Here is a 21,723-nt window from a genome sequence, read left to right on the forward strand (position 1 = left end):
GCATCTGATGTCACGTTACCCTGTGACATCAGAATGTTCCGCAGTGCCCGCCCACACATTAAATATTGGACCGGGTTTTATAGAATTTTAGAAATTATTACACCAAGAATTGGTAAAACCCTCTTCTACTGTAAAGCTAGTGAGTGTGCAAAGACTAATGTATGAACAAACTAATGCATGTCACATATTTTTTGGGTTCAATTTTGGTTACAAATATGTATGGGTACAATTAAAGTATGTGTAATTTATTGAATTGTAACTACTATTTGCATTTTATCATCCCAGGCTGGGCCTTTCTCTCCATTTAGTTTTCATGTTTTCCCTGCAATGTACTGGTGGCCTGTCCAGAGTGAATCTGCCGCTTAGCCCCTGAAGGGTGGGCCCCAGTCCTAACGCCAAAATCCTCTGTGATAAGACAATATAGACAATGGAATACAATATTTTTCAACAATAGGTTATTGATTAGGATTTACAAAATGTCACTATGTAAAACAATATTAATACATTCTTAAGTGTTATGATGTGAAGCACTAGGTTAGAGCTTGCGTTGTGTTTTCCTTTAGAATGTTTTTACAATAATTAACTTGCTCTTGCTGTGTTTTTTCAAACAATAAACAGGTTTACTAACCTGTGGATAAGTAACGATTCAGGGGTTACACATGCTCATTCCTTACAAATGAAATAATTGTGAGGTGAGACTTTGTGTTGATAATTTTCATAACTTGTTTAGTGTCGTTATGCTGTTGTTCCATAGAAAAAACTCAAAATTCACTTACAAAATTACAATATCACATAAGCTCATTAAAATTATTCAAATGTAGATATGCCAAGGTACACATAATCTTGAGTAAGATTGCAATCTTCTTTTTTGGAGAGTTTTGGAAGCAGAGCGCATCTCGCTTTCCAAGATGCACAGAGGAAAAAATGCATTGATCTGTGGCAACATGCTGTAAATTCTGCCTTTTTAAGCCGTGATTCAGGAACCAATTTACCTTTCAGCGCCCCTCCATTCTCCTCCCAGAGCTGCGGGACAGAGACGTTACTTCTCTCGGTTTTTTCCACATCAAAACAGATGAGACAAAATGCTTAAAATGGAGAAAAGGTGTAAAAAAAAAAGAGAGGAGAAAAGGGAGACAGCAATACAACATCCTCTGAGTCTGCTTCTTCACCTGCAAAGAGAGATATAAAAAGAACAGCAAAACCAGCAGTTCCAATATTACAGGTACAAACAGGTTCAACATTAATCTCCTCTAATGCTATTAATTTCAATACCATTGTTTTTTTCTTATTTGATGCTTATCCCATTTTATAACTAAGGTTTTAACAAAACTTTGTCTTTCATTTATGGATTTTTTTTAATGATCTTAGTGCATGTTTGGTGTGGGAGAAAACCAGAACACATGGAGAAAACCCACGCAAACACAGAGAAAACATGCAAACTCAGCACAAAAACAAGACTAAAGGTGATGAATCATATGTTCCAGTATGCTTATATTCCACACTCTGCTGTTTAAGTCAAGGTGAATTAGACTGAACATTTTTAAAAATATTTGCTGTTAAACTTGCAGAAGAAAATACCTACAAGTGCCTTGTATGCAATGGTAGTCTAAAGCTTAGACCGTGGTTCGCAAACAGCTAATTGATCAACCCACAAACTTGCTGTATTTCTTTTCCTAATCAGTAGGAGGCACTAATGTAAAAAAATTAAAAAATCCCTCCATACCACCCCCCCTCCCCCAATTTATTTACCGCTTCTCATCTAGTTTAAAATCAACTCTGTCCCACTTGATATTTTATCTCCCACCAGCATTTTTTTTAAAACAAAATAAACACATTTTCAGATATTTTCAAAACAACTTTCACAGTTTTAAATAATTTTAGGAATGCTGGTGAAGATTCTCAGTCATCCAGGTCATGGTCATTCCAAAAAAAGTAAAAAACAAAACAATTGGACTTGTTTTCCATAGTTTGAAGACGTTTCGCTTCCTATCCAGGAAGCTTTCTCAATTCAAAAAGTCTGGAGTAATGTGGAGTATCAAGCTTTATACTATTGCCCAACAAAGGCCTTGTAATGACTTAGATAACATGCAAATTCAATAGAAACAGGCCCAACCCCATTACTTAGGGTGTAAAGCCCTATCCTGAACACAGAGGATTGGAATAAACCGTGACACATTTTGCCACATTACAAATACAAACTTCTGTGCATTTACAAGGGAATATATGTGACAGACCAACACCAAGTAGGTCATAATGGTGAAGTTGCAGGAAATGTATGCATACTTTAAAAGAAATTTCAGGAAAAAGAAGCATTACACGTATTTAGCCCCCTTTTACTCTGATACAGACATAATTCAACCATCTGCTTCAAAAGTCATATGGCAAACAGAGGTCACCTGTGTATAACTTAGGGCCGGACGATAATTAAATAACGATATATATTGATCGATAGACGTATAGTTCAATATAAAAAACAGGGGTCAATAAAAAGTTTATTAAAAGAAGAGTGCATTCTAGCCTATCATGCAGGTTAATACGACAGTCATTACATCCTCCCAACCAATCACAAATGCAGGAAAGCTTCATCAGCCTTCAGAGAGTTCAGGGAGCACGTGTTCTTTTTTTCTTTTTTAACACTTACAGTTTTCGTAAAAAGTTTGTTCAATAAAGGGTTCAATTCAATTCAATTCAATTTTATTTATATAGCGCCAATTCATGAAACATGTCATCTCAAGGCACTTTACAAAGTCAAGTTCAATCATTCATTGAGTTTGAATCCATTTATTTAAAAATAGGGTCATTAAGCAACAGCATAAAATACTCAGGGCTGCACTTAAAATGTATATTTTGAATAGTTTTGATAATTATCGCTATCAATCAATATGATTTCTATTTTATTGATATGCTTTTATTCTATATCGTCCAGCTCTAGTATAACTTCATCTCAGGGTATGTACAGCTTTTCTGTGGAGGCCTTCATAGACAGCAGTCACACTGCTCACTGCTCAGGTGGGGAAATCCATCGACAGAACAACTGCTTGTCATGAACTCCACAAATCTGGCCTTTGCAGAAGAATGTGAAATTATTTGTTTAAAGAAAACATGTCTTTGGTAGAAACTATAAGGAACACACACACACACACACACAAAAAACATAAAATAAGGTCCAGATGAATAGAAATGATTACTGTGTGGTGGAAAAAGCAACACAGCATCCCCCCAGAGCAGCATGGTGGTGGCAACATCACAATTAGGCTATGTGAAAATTTTTGTTTCTTAAAGATTATCAGATTACAGTAGCTGCAGAAAGCAGTTACTGGGTCACTCAGATAAAATCCCAATAAAATACATGCAGAGTGTTGAGGTTGTGCTGATCTGTGAATATCACTTGAAGAAAGGTTTGATTGATGTCCTGTGTGCGTTTAAATGAGGACTTGGTAAATATGGCCCGTACTTTAGCACACTTTGCTGTTGTCCTGCAACAAATTTAATATGTGGAGCTGTCAAGTCACAGGACATTCCCAAATGGGCTACAAGTGGTCCATTCACCGCACCGTGGAGCTGCTCTTGCTGCTTTGCACAGCTCCTGTCGCTGACACAGCGTGCCCCACAACCTCCGGCATGTTGCAAAACATCCCAAATAAAATCAATAGGAGAGTAGCTGTGTCATGTTATTTTGATCAATTTAAACAACACATAACAGGTCAGGGCTGCACAGTGGGGCAGTGGGTACTGTTGCCTTGCAGGCCTGCGTTCGAGTCCTACCCTGGGTAGAACTCCAGGTTCCTCCCACAGTCCAAAAACATGACTGTTAGGTTAATTGGCCTCTCTAAATTGTCCTTAGGTGTGAGTATGTGTGTGAGAATGGTTGTTTGTCTAGTTTGTCTCTGTGTTGCCCTTCGATAGACTGGCGCCCTGTCCAGGGTGTGCCCCGCCTCTCACCCACTGACAGATGAGAACCCCTCGCGACCCCAAAAGGGATAAGCATGGATGGAGCTGCTTTGAGCTAACGGCCGACGTTCCCTTGGAAAACGATTGCCCATGTGCGTTGACTTCCAAAAGCTGGGTGATTGTTGTTGTTCTTCCGCTTATCCGGTTTCAGGTAGCGGTCAAGACGTCCCTTTCCCCAGCTAATTGGGCCAGCTCCTCCAGGGGAATCCCAAGGCGTTCCCAGGCCAGCTGAGAGACATACTCCCTCCAGCGTGTCCTGGGTCTTCCTCTGGGTCTCCTCCTGGTGGGACGTGTCCAGAACATCTCACCAGGGAGGCGTCCAGGAGGCATCCTGACCAGATGCCCGAGCCACCTTAACTGGCTCCTCTCCATGTGGAGGAGCAGCGGCTCTACTCTGAGTCCTCCCCGGATGACTGAGCTCCTCACCCTATCTCTGAGGGAGAGCCCAGACACACTACGGAGAAAACTCATTTTGGCCACCTGTATGCAAGGTGATTGGTGCGGTTAAAACCTTGGGAAATAATACAACTATTCCACAGATGATCAGACCATCTGACCTATAAAAATGACAATTTACTTCGCTATTTTCTATGTTCAGAACTGTTCTGATGTTCCTGTTTTGTAAAATGCACAATGACAACTGTGGGCTGCACAGTGGCGCAGTGGGTAGCGCTGTTGCCTTGCAGCAAGAAGGTCCTGGGTTCGAGTACACCCCTGGGTCTTTCTGCATGGAGTTTGCATGTTCTCCCTGTGCATGTGTGGGTTCTCTCCGGGTACTCTGGCTTCCTCCCACAGTCCAAAAACATGACTGTTAGGTTAATTGGCTTCTCCAAATTGTCCTTAGGTGTGAGTGTGTGTGAGAATGGTTGTTTGTCCTGTTTGTCTCTCTGTGTTGCCCTGCGACAGACTGGCGACCTGTCCAGGGTGTACCCTGCCTCTCGCCCAGTGAACGCTGGAAATAGGCACCAGCAACCCCCGCGACCCCATGAGGAATAAGCGGTTTGGAAAATGGATGGATGGACAACAATTTTATCAAACAATAGCCCCATATGTATAACTGCATAGGTTCTATAGCTCAGTTTTAATAAATTGGGGATTTACTAAATCCGACTTTTTATGTATGCTTTTTTTTGGTGGGTGGGGGGGGGGAGGCTCCAAAATAAAAATAAAAGTATGTACACTTTAAAAATGCTGAGAATTGTGAATGACCCCTAAAACATATCTATCATTACTCTTGTTCACTCATTTACCGCTCAAAACACTGATAAAAATGGGAACTTGGGAGTATTTAATTTTTTAAAATGTGGAAAGGACTAATGATGAGTGTAGTTGTGTCTCTGGATGAAATGGTTCTTGTTGTTATTGGATGGTGGTGTTGTGCTGCACAGCCATTGGAACAGTTAATGTACTTGTAGTATGTTACCCCAAAAAGTAATAAAGAAATATATTTTGTGCTTTATTTTTCTTGCCTTTTACACATTTTCAGCAAAAAAGACCCCCACAACTCTGCTTCATACACTTCAAAACAGTTTTAAGGAGTAGTTTTTAGTAGAAAGCACTTTCTTTTGCAGCTTCAATTAATGAGCAGAAATGACTCCTTGAATCAAAAAGGTTGCAGATCTCTGAGCTAGAGCCAAATGACCACCTGGCATGGAAAGGACCTGTTAAATCATGATGCAGCCAATCAGAAAAAGGCTCTCTGAGCATGGACCAATCATGGTTGGCCTACTCATCCATAAGGTCTCAAAAGGGTTATCCTTTGTCTGATACCAAAAATCTGTCTGAATACCTGAAATATTTGCACGTGACAAAGAAACAAAAACACAAACCTGTAAAGGGGCAAATCCTTTCTGTTACATCACTACATGTTGTGAACCTGAAATTCAGGAGTACTAATGAGGCTAACAAAAACTGGTAAGTACCACAAACAAGCTAGTGAAACAAATTACTACATTTTCTGCTGTTTTCTTTTATTTTTTTTTACGACTGGAGTTTGCAGGAAAATTACCAGAGATGCTCGTAATACTTTTGTTCAATCTTCTTGCTGTATTTAAGCACTTCCGTCTTTGAAAATTGACAGCTAGGGAAAAAAGGCACAATTACGTTGAAGCCTGGTGAAATTCTGTTTCTTTTTTATTGTTTCTTTAGCAACTAGAAATTTTGCTTTGTGAAATCTGCAGGGCACTTTATCCTCTGGTACCAGCCAAATTCATTAATGTCTCATCTTTGCCACCAGTTCAAGTTACAAGAACATTATGAAAGAGACAAACAGGTGTAGCAAAACAGCTCCCCCCCATAACAAAAACAACAAAAAAATAAGAATCAATGTCATCAAATGAAAATAAATAAGAGCACTCTCCCTTGTACAGACATATAGTCTAATCTGAAGCATTTAGTTATAAAATAGAACGTCAGTGCATTTTCTTTGACACGTTTCAGCCGCTCCTTAGGTTTTCCCATAATGTGACTTAAGTTACCTTGGCGATTAAGCATTGGCTTTTAGGACAAAAAACACCAAATATTAACCCTCCAGCGCAACAAGAAAAAGTTATGATAAAACTTAATTCACAGCCTTCTCTTTGTGTGTGTGTGTTTACATTTAAAATAACGCACAAATGGACAGAAAAGGCACAAGAAACAACAATTTGAGTAATACTGAACAACGCAAAAAAGGGAATGCTCTTTTTTTATGCTGAAACATTTTGGTCATTTACAAATGTATTTATGCTGCTTTTCTTACGCATATACAAACAGACATTGAGATTAGCAGTATCTAATTGGATATATATATATATACACATACATATGTATATATATATATACACACATATATATATATATATATAAATTACAGGAACAATATTTTCACACAGAAAAAAGTGCATTTTTATAACAAACCTGAATATTGCCAAAGAACAAACATTTAAGTTAACAATAGTATTGAAATCTGTATAAAAAAAATAAAGCAATAAAAAAACAAGACTAGTGTAGCAACCAATAAACCAAAAGTGGATGCGAGATGCATCAAGGTGTCAACACTGTTAAGTGCTCGGTTCAGTTCGGGCTGAGTCTCCTTCAGCGTCTCTCCTCACCACGTCCCTGCTTGACGCCGGCTCCTCCTGGCTCGGTGCCGCTCCTGTGGCACAAAAGGCTTCGGGGGCTGCTATACCGAGGGTTGGCGCTCCAGCTCGACCATCTCTGGCGCCGCCCTCGGGGGTCTCTGTGGCAGAGCCTTGGGGGCGGACGGGGCCGCGTGAGGAGCCGTATTGCTTTGAGTCTGTGGTCTCCAGCTTGGGTTTTGAGAAAGTAAGGGTTGTGGTAAGGGCCTGGTGGCTGGCTCCTGCTGCCTGCTGCGCTGACCAGGTGTCTCCAGGAGTCCTCAGCCCTTGAGTCCTGGGGGTCCCGCCCCAGAAGGATTCAAATCGAGACAATGATGGCCCCTCCAGCGGAGGAGATGTTGGAGATGAGGGAGTGGTCGGGTGGGACCTCGGTCTGGCCTGTACCATTTGGATCCCGCCGATGGGTATCATCAGGCAGGGGACCTTTGCCTGCTGGGAGTGCATGGGCAGATGGCTGAAGATGTTGTCTGTCGCTTGGAGACCAGGGTACGCCTCGCAAGTGGAGAGACGGAAAGCAGGTGGGAACAAACTTAGTTCTGACAACGTTGGCCTTTCCCCTGCAGCACCGCTTTTCTCCTGCAGGGGGAGCAAACACTTTAATTTTGGAGACACTGACTCTCATTGCCAGAACTCAAAGTACCAGACAGAGTGAAAATAAAGAAAGAAAGAAAAAAGAAAAAGCACACAGAGAATGTTTTCCTGCTTAAAAGTTTAAGTCTAATTATTGGCTCAATACCAGACTATTTTTACTAAAAGTGTGGTATTTTACTTTTAGTGTTACTTTTAGTTTTTTAAACATCTTCTTTCAGACCTGTGAATCAACAATAAAACAGCCATAAATATTAGATTTTTCAACATTTTGTAATGTTACAACCACAAGCGTAAACGTGATTTCTATGGATTTCATGTGATGTACCACCACTAAGTAGTAGATAAAAAAATAACACATGGCTTTCAGGGGAAAAATTTCTCATCACTGAAAATCTGCAAAGTGTGCCGTGCATTTGTATTCTGCCCCCTGAATAAACTCTTTTTAGAGCCAATCAATCAATCAATCAATCAATCAATCAATCAATCAATCAATCAATCAATCAATCAATCACATTTTACGGCCTTTACAGTTGAAACCTCAAGCTCAATCACAACATCAGGGACCATTTGTGAACAGGTTTTAGGCCTTGGCACAGAGTGGGGATGGGGGTGGGGGGTGGGGGTGGGTAGTGTTTCTCTTCCAGGACTGGCCCCTGGTTTTAGCTCCGTCCATTTTCTGATCCAATCTGAGCAGCTTCACCATCCCAGCTGACAAAAGGCTGTCCCACACCATGACCCTGCTACCCCGATGTCTCACTGTGAATGTTGTGTATTCAGGATGATGTGCAGTGTTTTACTATTGTTCACAGGTAAAATAACAGTTGGGTCTTTTCTGACCAGAGCCCTTCCTTCCACTTTTTTTTCACCGTTTTTCACCGTAAGGATGTGGGGGATCAGTGACACGCGTACTGGTAGTTTTCTTCCACTTATAGTGCTTTATCAGGTTGGATAGACTGAGCTGTGGATGTCTGCAGTTCCTCCAGAGTTACCCTAGGCCTATTGGCTGCTTCTTTTATCAATGCTCTCTTTACCCGACCTACCAGTTTAGGTAGACAACCATGTCTTTGTAGGTTAACAGTGAGGTGTCCACAGTTTGGGATATCGTGTTATGACCTGACTCTGTTTTAAATTCTCCACTTATATGGAGATTTATTTACACACAACTTGTTTTTTTTACTAATTAGGAGCAATATGCATTATACATATGCAGTATGCTGCAATTTTCACATTTTTAACTTGTAAATATAGTTTGGAAATATGTCGTTTACTTTCTTCCAATTCTGAAGTATGGACTACTTTGTGTTGGTCTATCACAATTAAAATACGTTCCAGTTTGTGGTTGTAATTTGACAAAATGTGAAAACATCTAATGGATGTAAAGCTTTTGCAATTTTAGATCAAATCTTTTATATACATTGCTACTCACTATAGCACAAAGACTCAATATTTAATTTATTTAGGCCATGTCAGTGCACAATATGTAAAGTTAACATAAATACATGGGGATGTGAAAGCTTTGCACAAGACTCTATGGAACGTATATCGATAAAGAGGACTTACCGGTTTAACATGACCTCCCCTTGTGCCTGGGCTCTCCCAGGGCAGGTATCCGGGGGTCCTGTGCAGCGCTCCCAGTGGTGATGGAGGGGTTTGAACTTGAAACGGCCGGTAGCAGCTGGGTGAAAAGGAACGAAGAGGAGAATGTGCTCTGACGGGAGACAGTCTCCTCTCGGGGGAGGGGGAGAAGTGTCTGCTGGGCGAGGACAACTCGGTCCTGGGGGACAGGCTGTGGATCGGCGAGGAGAGCTCCAGACGGGGGGAGAGGCTGCGGCTTGGGGAGCAGCTCTCGCTGCTGGGGGAGAAGGCCCTTGGAGAGCTCTTCCAGCCTCGCCTGGAGAACAGAGCTCTCCTCCTGCCCGGAGAGGCTGCCGGCCTGCCGGGCCACACTCCCCGCGGAGCGGGCTCCTGAACGGAACCGGGCTCTGGATCGGGGGTGTCCTGTGCCGAGGGCCTTCCGCAGCTGGAGCGGCCTCCCGTTGAAGGATGCGTGTCCGACGAACAGGAAGACGGCGGGCCTTCATGGGATGTAGACTCCTCTTCCTCCTCATCCTCCTCCTCATCTTCCTCCTCATCGTTGTCATCCTCATCATCGGACTCCTCCACATCTGAGAACTGATGCTCCCCCTGCTCCTCTGAACCACAAACCCGTTCATCACTGCCTGCTGTTTGAGCGGAAAGAGAAAAACACAGGCGCCGTTTAATCACTTCCTGTTCCATTCACGCAAACTTTAAAACTTCTATTCAGAAAATCGTGACTTAAACTCAAAAAGCCTTTACAGAGAAACCTGCAATAAAAAAAACAACAACGGCGTGACGAAGGCTCAGCTCACCTTCCGCCAAACAGCCTCTGTTATAAATAGACCGAGAATGAAAAGGCTGGAATTCAATTGAAAGGCTCCTTTTAAAAAAAACTATCTCTGCAGCCTTGTGAATGGAGGAGTCAGTACGTCCTTGGCTGAGCTCCGCCTGGGCTGTCAGCGAGAGCAGGCGCAGAAGATTTCGCCAGGGAGGAGGCAGTGAGGTGCTCGACTCCAAGCCAGATGGAGGCGGTCGGCTCGGTTCAGCTGCAGTCTGGCGACGCGTTCTTGAAAATGACGTTTAGCAGCCAGACCCCCTGGAACAACTGCACCGGAAGAATGGGACTCGCTGCTTATTCTTTATTTATTTGTCTCACACTTCTCCGCATCCCTTATGCAACACCGTGTTCTGTTCTCCAGCCCCATGATGTTGCATAAGCTGTCAGGGCCGAGCAGCTCCTATTCTTCACTCGCAGGAGTTCACACAGCTGTGCGCCGGCAGCTCTGCGGAGTGGAAGCGGAAACGCTCGATGCCTTCCCATCCCCGCTGAAGTACCTGTTTCCTCGCTCTCTGGCTCGTCCAGCGACGTCTCAGACACTCCTACTGCCTGGCATTTTTTCCCATGAGACTTTGACTTCATGTGCTTCGTAAGGTTCCCTGGAAGAGTGCAAGAACATTATTTTTTACCTCACAGCACACAAAGAAAACAATTCTTAGCAACCGAGCTAAAACATGCTCTCTTGGATAAAACCCAGTGGGTTATTCACGTTTTGGCCCACCTTTGGTCTTGAAGGCAAAGTTGCAGTGTTTACAGATGTACGGGCGGACGTCGGTGTGCGTTCTGATGTGCTTTTTCAGCATGCTGGGCTTCTTGCAGCGAATGCCGCACTCTCCACATATGTACTTTCCCCGGCCGCGACCCCTCACATAGATATACTCCTCATTGGACCTGAAGCTGAGGCAAGCAGAGGAGAAACAACAGATTCAGAGAACTCAAACCCCTAAAATCAACATCGTTTTCGTGCAAACTTGTGCGTTCGCCAATTAAGAAAGTCTGTTCCTTAGTTCCTGCTATCCTCACTGACAGGCACAACGCTGGCAAAAAAGCACTGTTGATTATACTGAAAGTTATAATCAGTTATAAAAGTAGGAAAACGGAAGAAACAACATTAAAACAGGGATATCAGCAACATTCCTATTCTTCAAACATGTTTTGACCCATTTGGAGGATCAAAATGCCGATTCAGGAATCAGGAATCAGACATACTTTAATAATCCCAGGGGGAAATTGTTGTTTCACTAAAAGCTAAAAAGCCAAATATCTTCTGCGTGGCCAAATACTGTATGAAAAATCCTCCAACTCCTTAATGAGAGGAAAAAACAGGGACGTGATGATCTAACCCAGGGTATCTGATCATTCCTAATTAAGATATTCTCAGACAATTAGTAATAGAGTCCATAAACTCATCTTCAAACAGCTGCTTTTAACGAACTGTTTGTGATTTTATCTCAACTGCACCCATAGTTAGTAGCATGTCACCATGCTGAATTTTTTTTAAAACCCTCAACCTGTTTTGTGTGCAAGGCCAGCAAATTATTTTGTTGATCCAACAAATTTGGGTTTAGTTTTTCATTTATTTACTCATTTATTTTGAACAGTTAAAATACATATCAGTAATTTTAAAAAGGAAACCCATATCAGTGCAGGAGGAGGCAAAAAAAAAAAAAAATCCCACTACATTAAGCATCCGCTCTTGAAAATGGAGTTCTCAGTGAAAGAGAGAAACTGCTAGCTGCTGCTGAGTTGTACGTGTACTGCGCTGACTCAAATACAGTTCAATTCGCATGTTTTCATACACCTCATAACTCGGACATCAAATCAGATTAAATTGGTCAAATGGGAAAAAACGATGATATATAGTTTGTATTTACTATATACCAGAATATTGAAAGGAATATTATGTTAAGATATTTCTTCCTTTAGAAATTTTACCCAAGGATGAACTAGACCTGTGGAGGTCTGCATTTCTCTTCCTGATATCTTGGTCACCTTGGAAACACAGGGAAGTAGTCTGTCTAAAATGTTGCCTTAAAAAACATCCAGAAATGTGTCTCAGATTAACCTAAAAGCAAATTAAACCAGAATCTTGCAAAGCCATGACAAAATCCTATGGGCTTTGTCAAATTGCTTAGAGGCAGAAATTAATAAGAAAATTAAAATCTTTCTCTTTTTATTCAGGTGTTTAGCAAACAGAAATCGTTTTTGCTCCTCCCTAATTGCCCTAAGGCAAAAAATATTTAGTCTGATTTAATGTCAGACAGTGAGAAATAAAATATTTAGTGCCTTTGTATTGTGTATGTGTATAACGGCATGCATGTTTTAAGTGACTTCGTCCAGATGATCAGTGGTGAGTGAGTCAAGTTTGACACAATCACCAGTTTGCATCCTGTAATGCAAGCTTATCCATGTCATTGATTTTCAACTGTACTTTAGCATTAGATTTGGACTCTTTATGGGCAAATCCCTAATCCTAAATTGCTCAGAAGAGTACTGGGGCAAAAAAAAGTTGATTAGGATATGCCCAGAGTGAAGTCAATAATTAAACACCATCATGAGTTGACAATGATGGAACCAGTCAAAGCATGGATCCCTAAGCATTTTGCGATTCAAAATGCTGCGGCAAGAGTTCTGATGAAAATCAACAAGAGGGATCACATTTCTCCAATTTTAGCTTCCCTTCATTGGCTTCCTGTTAAATCAAGAATAGAATTTAAAATTCTCCTTCTAACGTATAAAGCCCTTAATAATCAAGCTCCACCATATATCAGAGCTCTGATTACCCCGTATGTTCCTAACAGAGCACTTCGCTCTCAGACTGCAGGTCTGCTGCTGGTTCCTAGAGTCTCTAAAAGTAGAATGGGAGGCAGATCCTTTAGCTATCAGGCTCCTCTCCTGTGGAACCAACTCCCAGTTTTGGTCCGTGAGGCAGACACCCTATCTATTTTTAAGACTAATGTTAAAACTTTCCTTTTTGACAAAGCTTATAGTTAGAGTGGCTCATACCCTGAGCTATCTCTATAGTTGTGCTGTGATAGGCCTAGGCTGCTGGAGGACATCAGGGTCTAATTTTCTCACTCTACTGATTTCTACTGTTCTTCAGTCTACTGTTCTCCAGTTTTGCATTGTATTACATTGAAATAACTGTCGTCATTTCAGCTTTTAACTTTTTGCTCTCTCTCTTTTTCTTCATAGTAGGTACACCTGGTCTGGCGTTCTGTTAACTGTGACATCATCCAGAGAAGACGGCTCACCCGCTACTACCATCTAATGTAGAACAGATTACTAGATCAATGTGTGCTTCTGTGCTTTTTTGTTTCTCTTGTTGTGTCTCTGCTCTGTCTTCTGTAACCCCAGTTGGTCGAGGCAGATGACCGTTCATACTGAGCCCGGTTCTGCCGGAGGTTTTTCCTTCCCGTTAATGGGTGGTTTTTCTTCCCACTGTCGCTTCATGCTTGCTCAGTATGAGGGATTGCAGCAAAGCCATGTACAATGCAGACGACTCTCCCTGTGGCTCTACGCTTCCCCAGGAGTGACTGCTGCTTGTCGGGACTTTGATGCAATCAACTGGTTTCCTTATATAGGACATTTTTGACCAATCTGTATAATCTGACCCAATCTGTATAATATGATTGAACTTGACTTTGTAAAGTGCCTTGCGATGACATGTTTCATGATTTGGCGCTATATAAATAAAATTGAATTGAATTGAATTGAATTAAATAGCCCTGTTTAAATGACCATCCTATGGCAGGAAGAGTGGACTTGTCTTTACAAAACCAGTTGAAATCCGTGAGTCGGGAACCCAGATGTGTCAGTCTAATGAATGCTTTGCTCCAAACGATACCATGGATCTACACCCCTACTTATAGCATGCCAGGATAAGAATGCAAACGTGACTCAAAGCAAGAAGAAAACATTTCTATGATTAAAAACTCCGGCCATTTACGGGCCGACGATCCAACAGAAAGTACAGCATTTCTTCATTTCCTTCAAGTTATTTGATCAAATGAAATAGGACTTATTATGGTCCGTTCATAAATCTAAGTTCAGAATTCACCCTGTGCCAGTTTTATTGTTGCATCTGCAAAGTTCTTACAGATCACTGTATATTTTAACTAAAGAAGAAAAACGCACAATGTTCACCGTCTCATTCGTCTGTGATATTAGCAGAATCTGGTCTCTAAGATTGACCCCAATGAAATAACTGACCAGGAAAGCTAGAACAACAACGATTGGACGTGGTAGCTGCATGCACATACACTGCGGATGCAGAAACAAGGCTTTCTTTATTGAGGTGGGTCGGGGAAGCCCCACCAAATGCCCGGCAGCAGCACCGACTCCTTTGGCCTCACCCTCCACTACACTCTGGGATCACAAAGAATACCAGCCATTCTGCTGCAAATCGGCTCGCCCTGCCAACAACAGCAGCGGCCTTAAAGAGAGGGAAGGGAAGCCTGGCTTCAGCCAACAACCTAAAATAGACACTACATATAAAACTCAGGCAACACATTTGGGTCTGGTCTATATATATAAAAAAAAAATGTTTATGCACAATCTCGATGTTTACCAAAAGGCTATATGCGGACGCAGCGGACCACGGATCTTTTATATCCGAACGGATTGTCGTCTATGAAAAACTCCTTCGCCCGTCTGGCTGCACAAGAAGAGATGCACAGTTCATCCTAGGCTGTAAACACCCAGTGTGTGCCGACTGTGTTTAATTACAGGATATGCGCTACGTCTCTACACAACTCCCTGTTGTTCGACAGCACTAGCTGCAGCAAACCTCGACAAACCGTTGCACAACTGCGAAACACAACCGGAGTCATTCAGGAGCTGGGGCCGCCGCCTAAATATCACTAATTTCTTATTATACGGTTAAAAATATCTGTCCACTTCTCAGGAGCCAACGGCTAAAAGCACGGCAGACGTTTCGCTCCAGCGACGGAGCTGTAAGTCCGCAGCACCTCCACCGAGAGATTCAACCGGCAGTTTGGGTTTGCAGCACGGCAATGGCTGGAGGAGATTAATGGGAAAGAATACGTTTACAAAAAGCTAACCATAAAACGTCCGAGAAGTGAATAGCAATGAAACATATTACCTTAGGAAGAATTAGCTTTTAATCTTTAGGATTTTAAGAAATCTTAGTCTGCTGATACTGCCCAGCATTTAGCCATAGCCTCCATGCTCCTCGGCCTTTTTCGCTAATTTAAACTCTACAACCACAAACCTCAATGAACCCCAATGAGATTTTATTTGATGGACCAACACATATTAGCACATAAGTGTGACGTGGGAGTGAAGTCTAATCAGTATTACATGCATTTGTTTTCAGTCGGTTTTACTTTGATTTCCCCCAAATGAAAATCCAGCGCAACCAAATTCCTTCAGAAGTCCCCGAGCTGGTGAACAGAGTCCACCTGTGTGTGGTTTAATCCACATATAAAAACAGTTGTCCTTTGAAGGCCTCAGGTGTTTCTTAGAGAACATTAGTGAACAAATTTTGGCACTGTAGCTACCACTGAAAATCTGCTTTCAAGAAGAAGTACAAAACTATTTGCACTTTTCTTCCTAATAGACATCTCTGAAGGTGTATGACAAAATATGACACGCCACAGCGGCACAAACATGGCTGACAGATGCGTAGTTATGCTCTCGGACGCTGAACACAAGGAGAAATTCAAAGTGCCGACTTTAAGGAGAAAGGGAGACAGAAATAATTGGTCCTAACAGAGTAAGGAAGCAAAGCGTTCTGCTGCGTTCACGACTTTAGCAGCTGTGCCCTTTTCTTTTTTTGCATGCATGCATGGAGAAACTGAAGACGGACAAGACATCAAGCGCTGGAAGCGCATGAAGGAGCCAACTTGGAGATGGTTGGAAAAGAATGCCGATAAAGCTTACTGTCAGAAAAAGTGGCAGGGTGACCGAAAGTAGATTCCGTGCAGCGTGAGCTGAGAGAGAAGTAGTGTGCAATGTGGACAGACGACAGGAGGAGGGAAGAAGACAGTGGCGTCTTTATGGCAGAAAATGCACATCCCTCAAGTGTGTAATGTGTGGCTGGAAATCATGAAGAGTGGGATTTAGTGCCTTATCTCCTGTTAGGCAGACAACTGCCTCGCTCTCAGTCTGTTGTGCTCAAAAAACAAAATAGAAGCCTTAATGGCTGAACAAAACTCCCAATTTAGTTGTTGAACGTTGTTCCACACGTGTAATATGTAAATTATTGCCAGGAAACCAAATAATATGGAAACAATTTAAATCTTTCTGCCACTCATGTATTTTTCCACATTGTCCTTCTTCCTGTGTTATAAACATGTTTCTTCCTCTAGTGGGAACAAATCTGTATGTAATCAGCTGCTGGGGACAAACTTTCAGCTTTAAGCACCGTGACTCCCAGGAAGCAGACAGGCAGCACTCAGACATTTATGTACCAATACAATACTGACACATTCATAGCTGCATGTGTGCCCTCTGTTCCTGCGATACTTTGCTGTATTGTCGCATTAAAGTCTGTGAAAGGGAGGAAAATACAAGTTTTCCCCTTCACACAGCCGGTGGAGCCGAATCTGATTGGCTTAGAAATATTTCCTTCCATGCCGATCATTTTAACTTGTAAACAATGTTTTATTTTTGGAGAAGAAGCTGTTTTATTTCATGTGAGCGCGGGGACACAAAGGACAAAAGAGTAAAAAAAAAAAAAAAAACAGATGGTGTAGAACGACCGAGGACAAGATGCAGTGAAGGTTTACATCAACTCATCATGGTGTTTTATGACGCAACACAACTGTTCCTTTATTAGATCGGAATCAGGATACGGCGCACAGATTCAATGGATTATAAAAACTATAATTTGGTTCACACACCTCTGTTTGACTAGTGCCTGGATATTTAGCCCCTCCTGGTATCATTAACCGCAGAGTTAGTTTTAAACGGTTTGGTTTTCTGGAATGGAGTAAGGTATTAAGCATTTACTTTATCCAATTTAAAACCAGTTTTGTTGGGGCACCTACTTGTTTCCAAGTTTCTGTCAACTAACTGTTTATATGAAGAAAGGTTTAAGGATTTAAAAGTAGTATTTCCTCATCATTACAATAATTTTGTGTGACCCAGCAGTATGACTGGCAGGGAAACAGACCCACTGCCTGCTGTCGTCACCGCCACGTTTGTCAGATGGTGCTGTTGTTATGTGTACAGCGTCACTTTGAATACTCCATGTCAGTGTGGCCAGATCTTTGGCTCCTATGACCTCAAAAAACATTTCTCCACAGAGCATTTGGCTTATCCATGAGGGAAGCTGCAAACTGAAGGCATATGTTTTGGTGCAGGGGCTTCTTTCTGACGCAGAACTCACTTTATCCGTAAGTGATGTTGAACTAGCTTCACTGCTTTAGCCTCAGTAGTTCATGGGCTTTTCTTCAACATCTTGGCCAACTTAAATTCCTCTGAGGGACACTGTTTGGGTCACTTGGTTAAAACTTGGACACGGCTGTTGGGTTATAAAAGAATTGATGCCAAACGCATTAAAACCGGCTTTGGGGCGAATAAAGCAGACTAAGATTAACCATCTGCTATGACCCCAAACTCAACCCTTTTGAAAATTTGCAGAGAATGCTTAAAAGTTGGGTTTGAGTCATAGAACCAACCCATTTAAACCAACCCTACCATGTCTGATAATAAGAGTGATCAAATGTTGAGCCAGAAGTATACCAGGAGCTTGTTGATGACTATATACAGCCTGTTGATTCTTTATCCAAGTATTAGTGCGTGGATACTGTATATATCTAAGCCTGTATTTATAATTGTGTGACTGTGTTGATTAGAGAAAATCCCAATTAAGCTCAAATGTGCATAACATTCTTATTTTTTAAAATCTACTGGAACAGTTTGTTGTATCCTCATTCCAACATGACAATGGCTCAGATGCATCATTAAAAGCTTGAAACTGAAGACATACATACACAGAGAGCAGGGTAACACAGACAGTGACAGTGAGGATGAGGATCTGGCATCACACCAAGCAGTCAGAACAGCCCCCAGACTAATAGTCAGCAAACGCTGCAGGAATGATGCAGCCAAATGCATTAGGAACCCCAGCAGATTTACAACTAATGTAGTGTTTCTATAACACTCAAACACAATAAATACCGTCGTACAAGTACGATTCATAACCAACTGCATAAAAGTCCAATTTTAACTCAGATACACAGCTGAACTCAAAATGATTCCTACCGCTGGCATTTTTAGATTTAAATATATGTAATTTGTTTCAGATAAGAAATTAATTAGAAGAAACAGTTTTACTTAAATTTTAATAAAACATTGCATGTCAAAAAATTATTTTAACCCTTTTCAATAATCAGTAGATAACGTCTACTGGCATTACAGAAATCAGAATTTTCTTAAAATAACTAAAGAGCTTGTTACCTGTTGCCTCTTGTATTTGACTTTGGAGATAAGCCCCAGGTCTTTCAGGCTGAAAGGTCTCCTTGCCATCACCCTAATCTTCAGTTCCCTCCACAGATTCTCTGCCGGATTCAAGTCTGGACTGAGTCACTTCAAAACTTAAGCAGAATTTTGTCCAAAAAAACCCCAACAACATGCGGGTCAAACTTTACCACTAAATCTGCCAGGGGTATGAATGATTTTCAGATCAACTGCAAATACTAGATTTCAAGCCTACATACAGTTTTGTTTGAATAATAGTTTAAAAATATCATGCACTCTACACCCCCACACGCATACGCACTCAAAGCAGATGCACCAACACACTGCCGTCACTCCAAATGAACACATCTTAGACACGGACATTCATGCCAGCAGTGAGAGGGAAAGGCTTGGCTACAGGTACAAACAAAGTCCTCTGGGCCCCTGTACCTCCCATCTGCTACTCTCATTCTCAACCCAGGTCTACATATTCAGTTTTCCTGCCATCATCAGGCAGAAGAACTTTTGTAATGAAGAACGGCCAAGTTTAAAAAAAAAACAACAAAAAAAAAAACACACAGTCTGAGGACTGTTGCGCCTACCCTCCTTCAAAGATCCGGACCCAACTAGGTTCGCCTTGCTTGGAGGTGGAAGGACCTTCCTCTTCTTTTGTCTCTTTTTTATTCTCCTTCTCATGTGTCTCCTCATCCTTCACCTCTGGGAGGGTACTGGGTGGGGTGGCTTGTACCTACACTCGAGACAAGTAACTTTAAATATTACATGTTTTATTTTAAAGAGTATAATAGTGTTCTAGCACTAGCTCCCAATAAACCACAACCACAATATTTCACTTCTTTGTCATATCTGCAGGTATGGTGTGTCACAAAAGTATTGAACTTTTTCACCTCTTTTTTCTTGCACCAGAGATGTTCACAAGTCATTCTTTCCTTGACCAAGTCAAGTATTTTGCCCTAAGTCTAGGTCAAGTCTCTAACGACTGAAAGAAACATTTTTTTTCAAATAATGTCCGTGACATCTAGGTCACCTCTAACCCTGCATTGGTTTATGTTAGGAATCCAGACTGTATGCTTTACATTGAGGCCTAAATTACTATATGAACATTTAATTATCTGCAGATCCAATACTTTTCACAAACAATTATGTCTTAATCTTTTAACATTTATTCCAGCATGCAAAAATCTGCTAAAGCAGCTTGATATTATTTTAATATTTGATCAAATGGACTATTTGCTGTATTGGAAATATAAATAGGACATCATGCTCTAAGAAAAAAATATAGTAAGAGATTAAACCTGTTAATGTTGAATTTCTGAATGAATCAAAGAAAGTGCTGTATTGTCTTTGTAGTGACCAAGCTAATGCCTGTTTGTCCTGATCTACATATTGTTCACTCCTTCACTATGTAAGGCACTAAACAGGGTTTGGAGGGTTTTCTTTTCTTCACACTGAGCTAGATAAATCTTAATAATATTGGAAACCATTTTCGAAATCAACATTTAAAACCTTTCAACAGAAAATAGCAAAGACGTTAAAATGTACGATAATAATGACATTAGTAACAGGCCACAGCTAAGTTATTAATGGAAAGCATGCTTAAATTGTGAATGAACTAAACTCGAATTGCGTTTACTTCAAACCTCCCAGCCAGAAGTAGAGCTGGGCGATATGGAAAAAATCATATATCACGATATGGACTATTTTATATCACAATAACGATATATATTGCAATATGCCCCTATTAAGTAAGTTTTCAGCAAATCTCTGAAAAATATGACAAAACATAATTTTTTATTTTTTTCCAACTTTATTTTGAAGTGACATTTATAGTACTGTCACAAATTACAAAAATAAATTGTAGTGCAGTAACATAAATACATAAAATGAGGTAGAGGTAGCGCTACAGTACCCTTCACATTTTTTTTCAAAATCCTACAGGTTTTTAAATTAAATTACCAAAATAAATAAATAAATAAATAAATAAATAAAAGTGCACTAATGTTTAGTTTAAGTTTCGGAGTAGAAAAGCACACATTTTTGAACGAACGTTAGTTACAAGTTTCTGAAATATTTAACCTTGTAGTGCAAAGTTTGCATACCATAACGGCAATATAGATTATCGAAATTAAATAAATCCGGGCTGAATATACCTATAAACTGTTTAAGTTTTCTCATACGGGGTGCACCGTGATAATGACTCCGTTATCTTCGGCTGGCTATGATTTTTATTTTTGCAACTTCCCCCCGCTGTTTCACAACTTGCTTTACCTCGCACTTTTTGGATCCTTATGTATTCTTTTTCGTGGTTCTTCTTTAAAGGCATACTATGCAACATTTTTCAGTTAATTAATATGTTCCATACCGTTTTGGATGATTAAATGAGTCATTTCAGGTTGAACTAAGGTTATCTCGGCCGCCCTGGTGGTCTGTGGGGGAAATACCGCACTTGCAATTGCAGGAGCAGTCGGCCCGCACTCACAGGCTCAGTAGTCTCGTGTGCATAGCAAGAGTCGGTCTTGCTTTACGGCGAGAACTGCTACACGCCCGCAGTGAAAGGTGTGCTCGTTGGTAGCGCAGTGGCGATATTTGTGCAGTTATCATGGCGGAACCAGCGAGAAAACAGCGAAAGCCCATGTTGGAGCAGGCAAGAAAGAGGAAAAGGGCTCTGGACAGAGAGAGGAGTCGTACACGGGTGAACATAGAAAGCTGCAAGGCTGACGCGGACCTCGCGTTTCTGCTGATGCGATTGTAAGTAACATTGTAGGGTTTCCCTCACGCTACCGCCTCGCCGACATTCCAAAAAAATAATAATAAAAAAATAAAACTAACTCGATATGCGCGCCGCTCCGCTCAGCCGGTCAGCGGTGCAAAGTTTGTCTCCCCCCCCACCCCCCCCCCCGCTCCGCTCAGCCGGTCAAATAAACATGCAAGCATATCGAGTTTTATTATTATTATAATTATTATTATTATTATAATCTTTTTTTATGTTGGCGAGACGCTACCGCGGCGGCGGCGGCGGCTGCGGCTTGGCGAGGCGGTGGCGGTAGCGTCTCGCCAACATAAAAAAATAAATAATAATAATAATAATAAAACTGGCGAGGCGGCGGCGGTCGCGGCTTGGCGAGGCGGCGGCGACCGCCTCGCCAAGATAGCGCTGCAAGAAGCTTGATGTTCATACCTTCACTGTGTTATTCATTGTTT

General features: G+C 41.4%; 1 protein-coding gene across 3 annotated transcripts in view; it reads right to left on the reverse strand.

Annotated features, from left to right (window-relative positions):
- Window positions 1-5,394: 5,394 nt before the first annotated feature.
- LOC105919216 (HIVEP zinc finger 3) overlaps window positions 5,395-21,723 on the reverse strand; it is a 63,008-nt gene continuing 46,679 nt past the window's right edge. For all 3 annotated transcript variants that reach the window (XM_012854488.3, XM_036131666.1, XM_021311683.2), the window contains exons 5-9: window positions 19,107-19,252; window positions 10,799-10,974; window positions 10,575-10,676; window positions 9,222-9,883; window positions 5,395-7,646 (exon numbers count right to left, since the gene is read on the reverse strand). In XM_012854488.3, the coding sequence (XP_012709942.2) occupies window positions 6,993-7,646; window positions 9,222-9,883; window positions 10,575-10,676; window positions 10,799-10,974; window positions 19,107-19,252 (1,740 nt within the window). In that variant the 3' untranslated portion in view covers window positions 5,395-6,992. The remainder of the gene's footprint in view (window positions 7,647-9,221; window positions 9,884-10,574; window positions 10,677-10,798; window positions 10,975-19,106; window positions 19,253-21,723) is intronic.

Source organism: Fundulus heteroclitus, chromosome 3, assembly GCF_011125445.2.
Source record: "Fundulus heteroclitus isolate FHET01 chromosome 3, MU-UCD_Fhet_4.1, whole genome shotgun sequence".
NCBI classification, from domain to species: Eukaryota; Metazoa; Chordata; class Actinopteri; order Cyprinodontiformes; family Fundulidae; genus Fundulus; species Fundulus heteroclitus.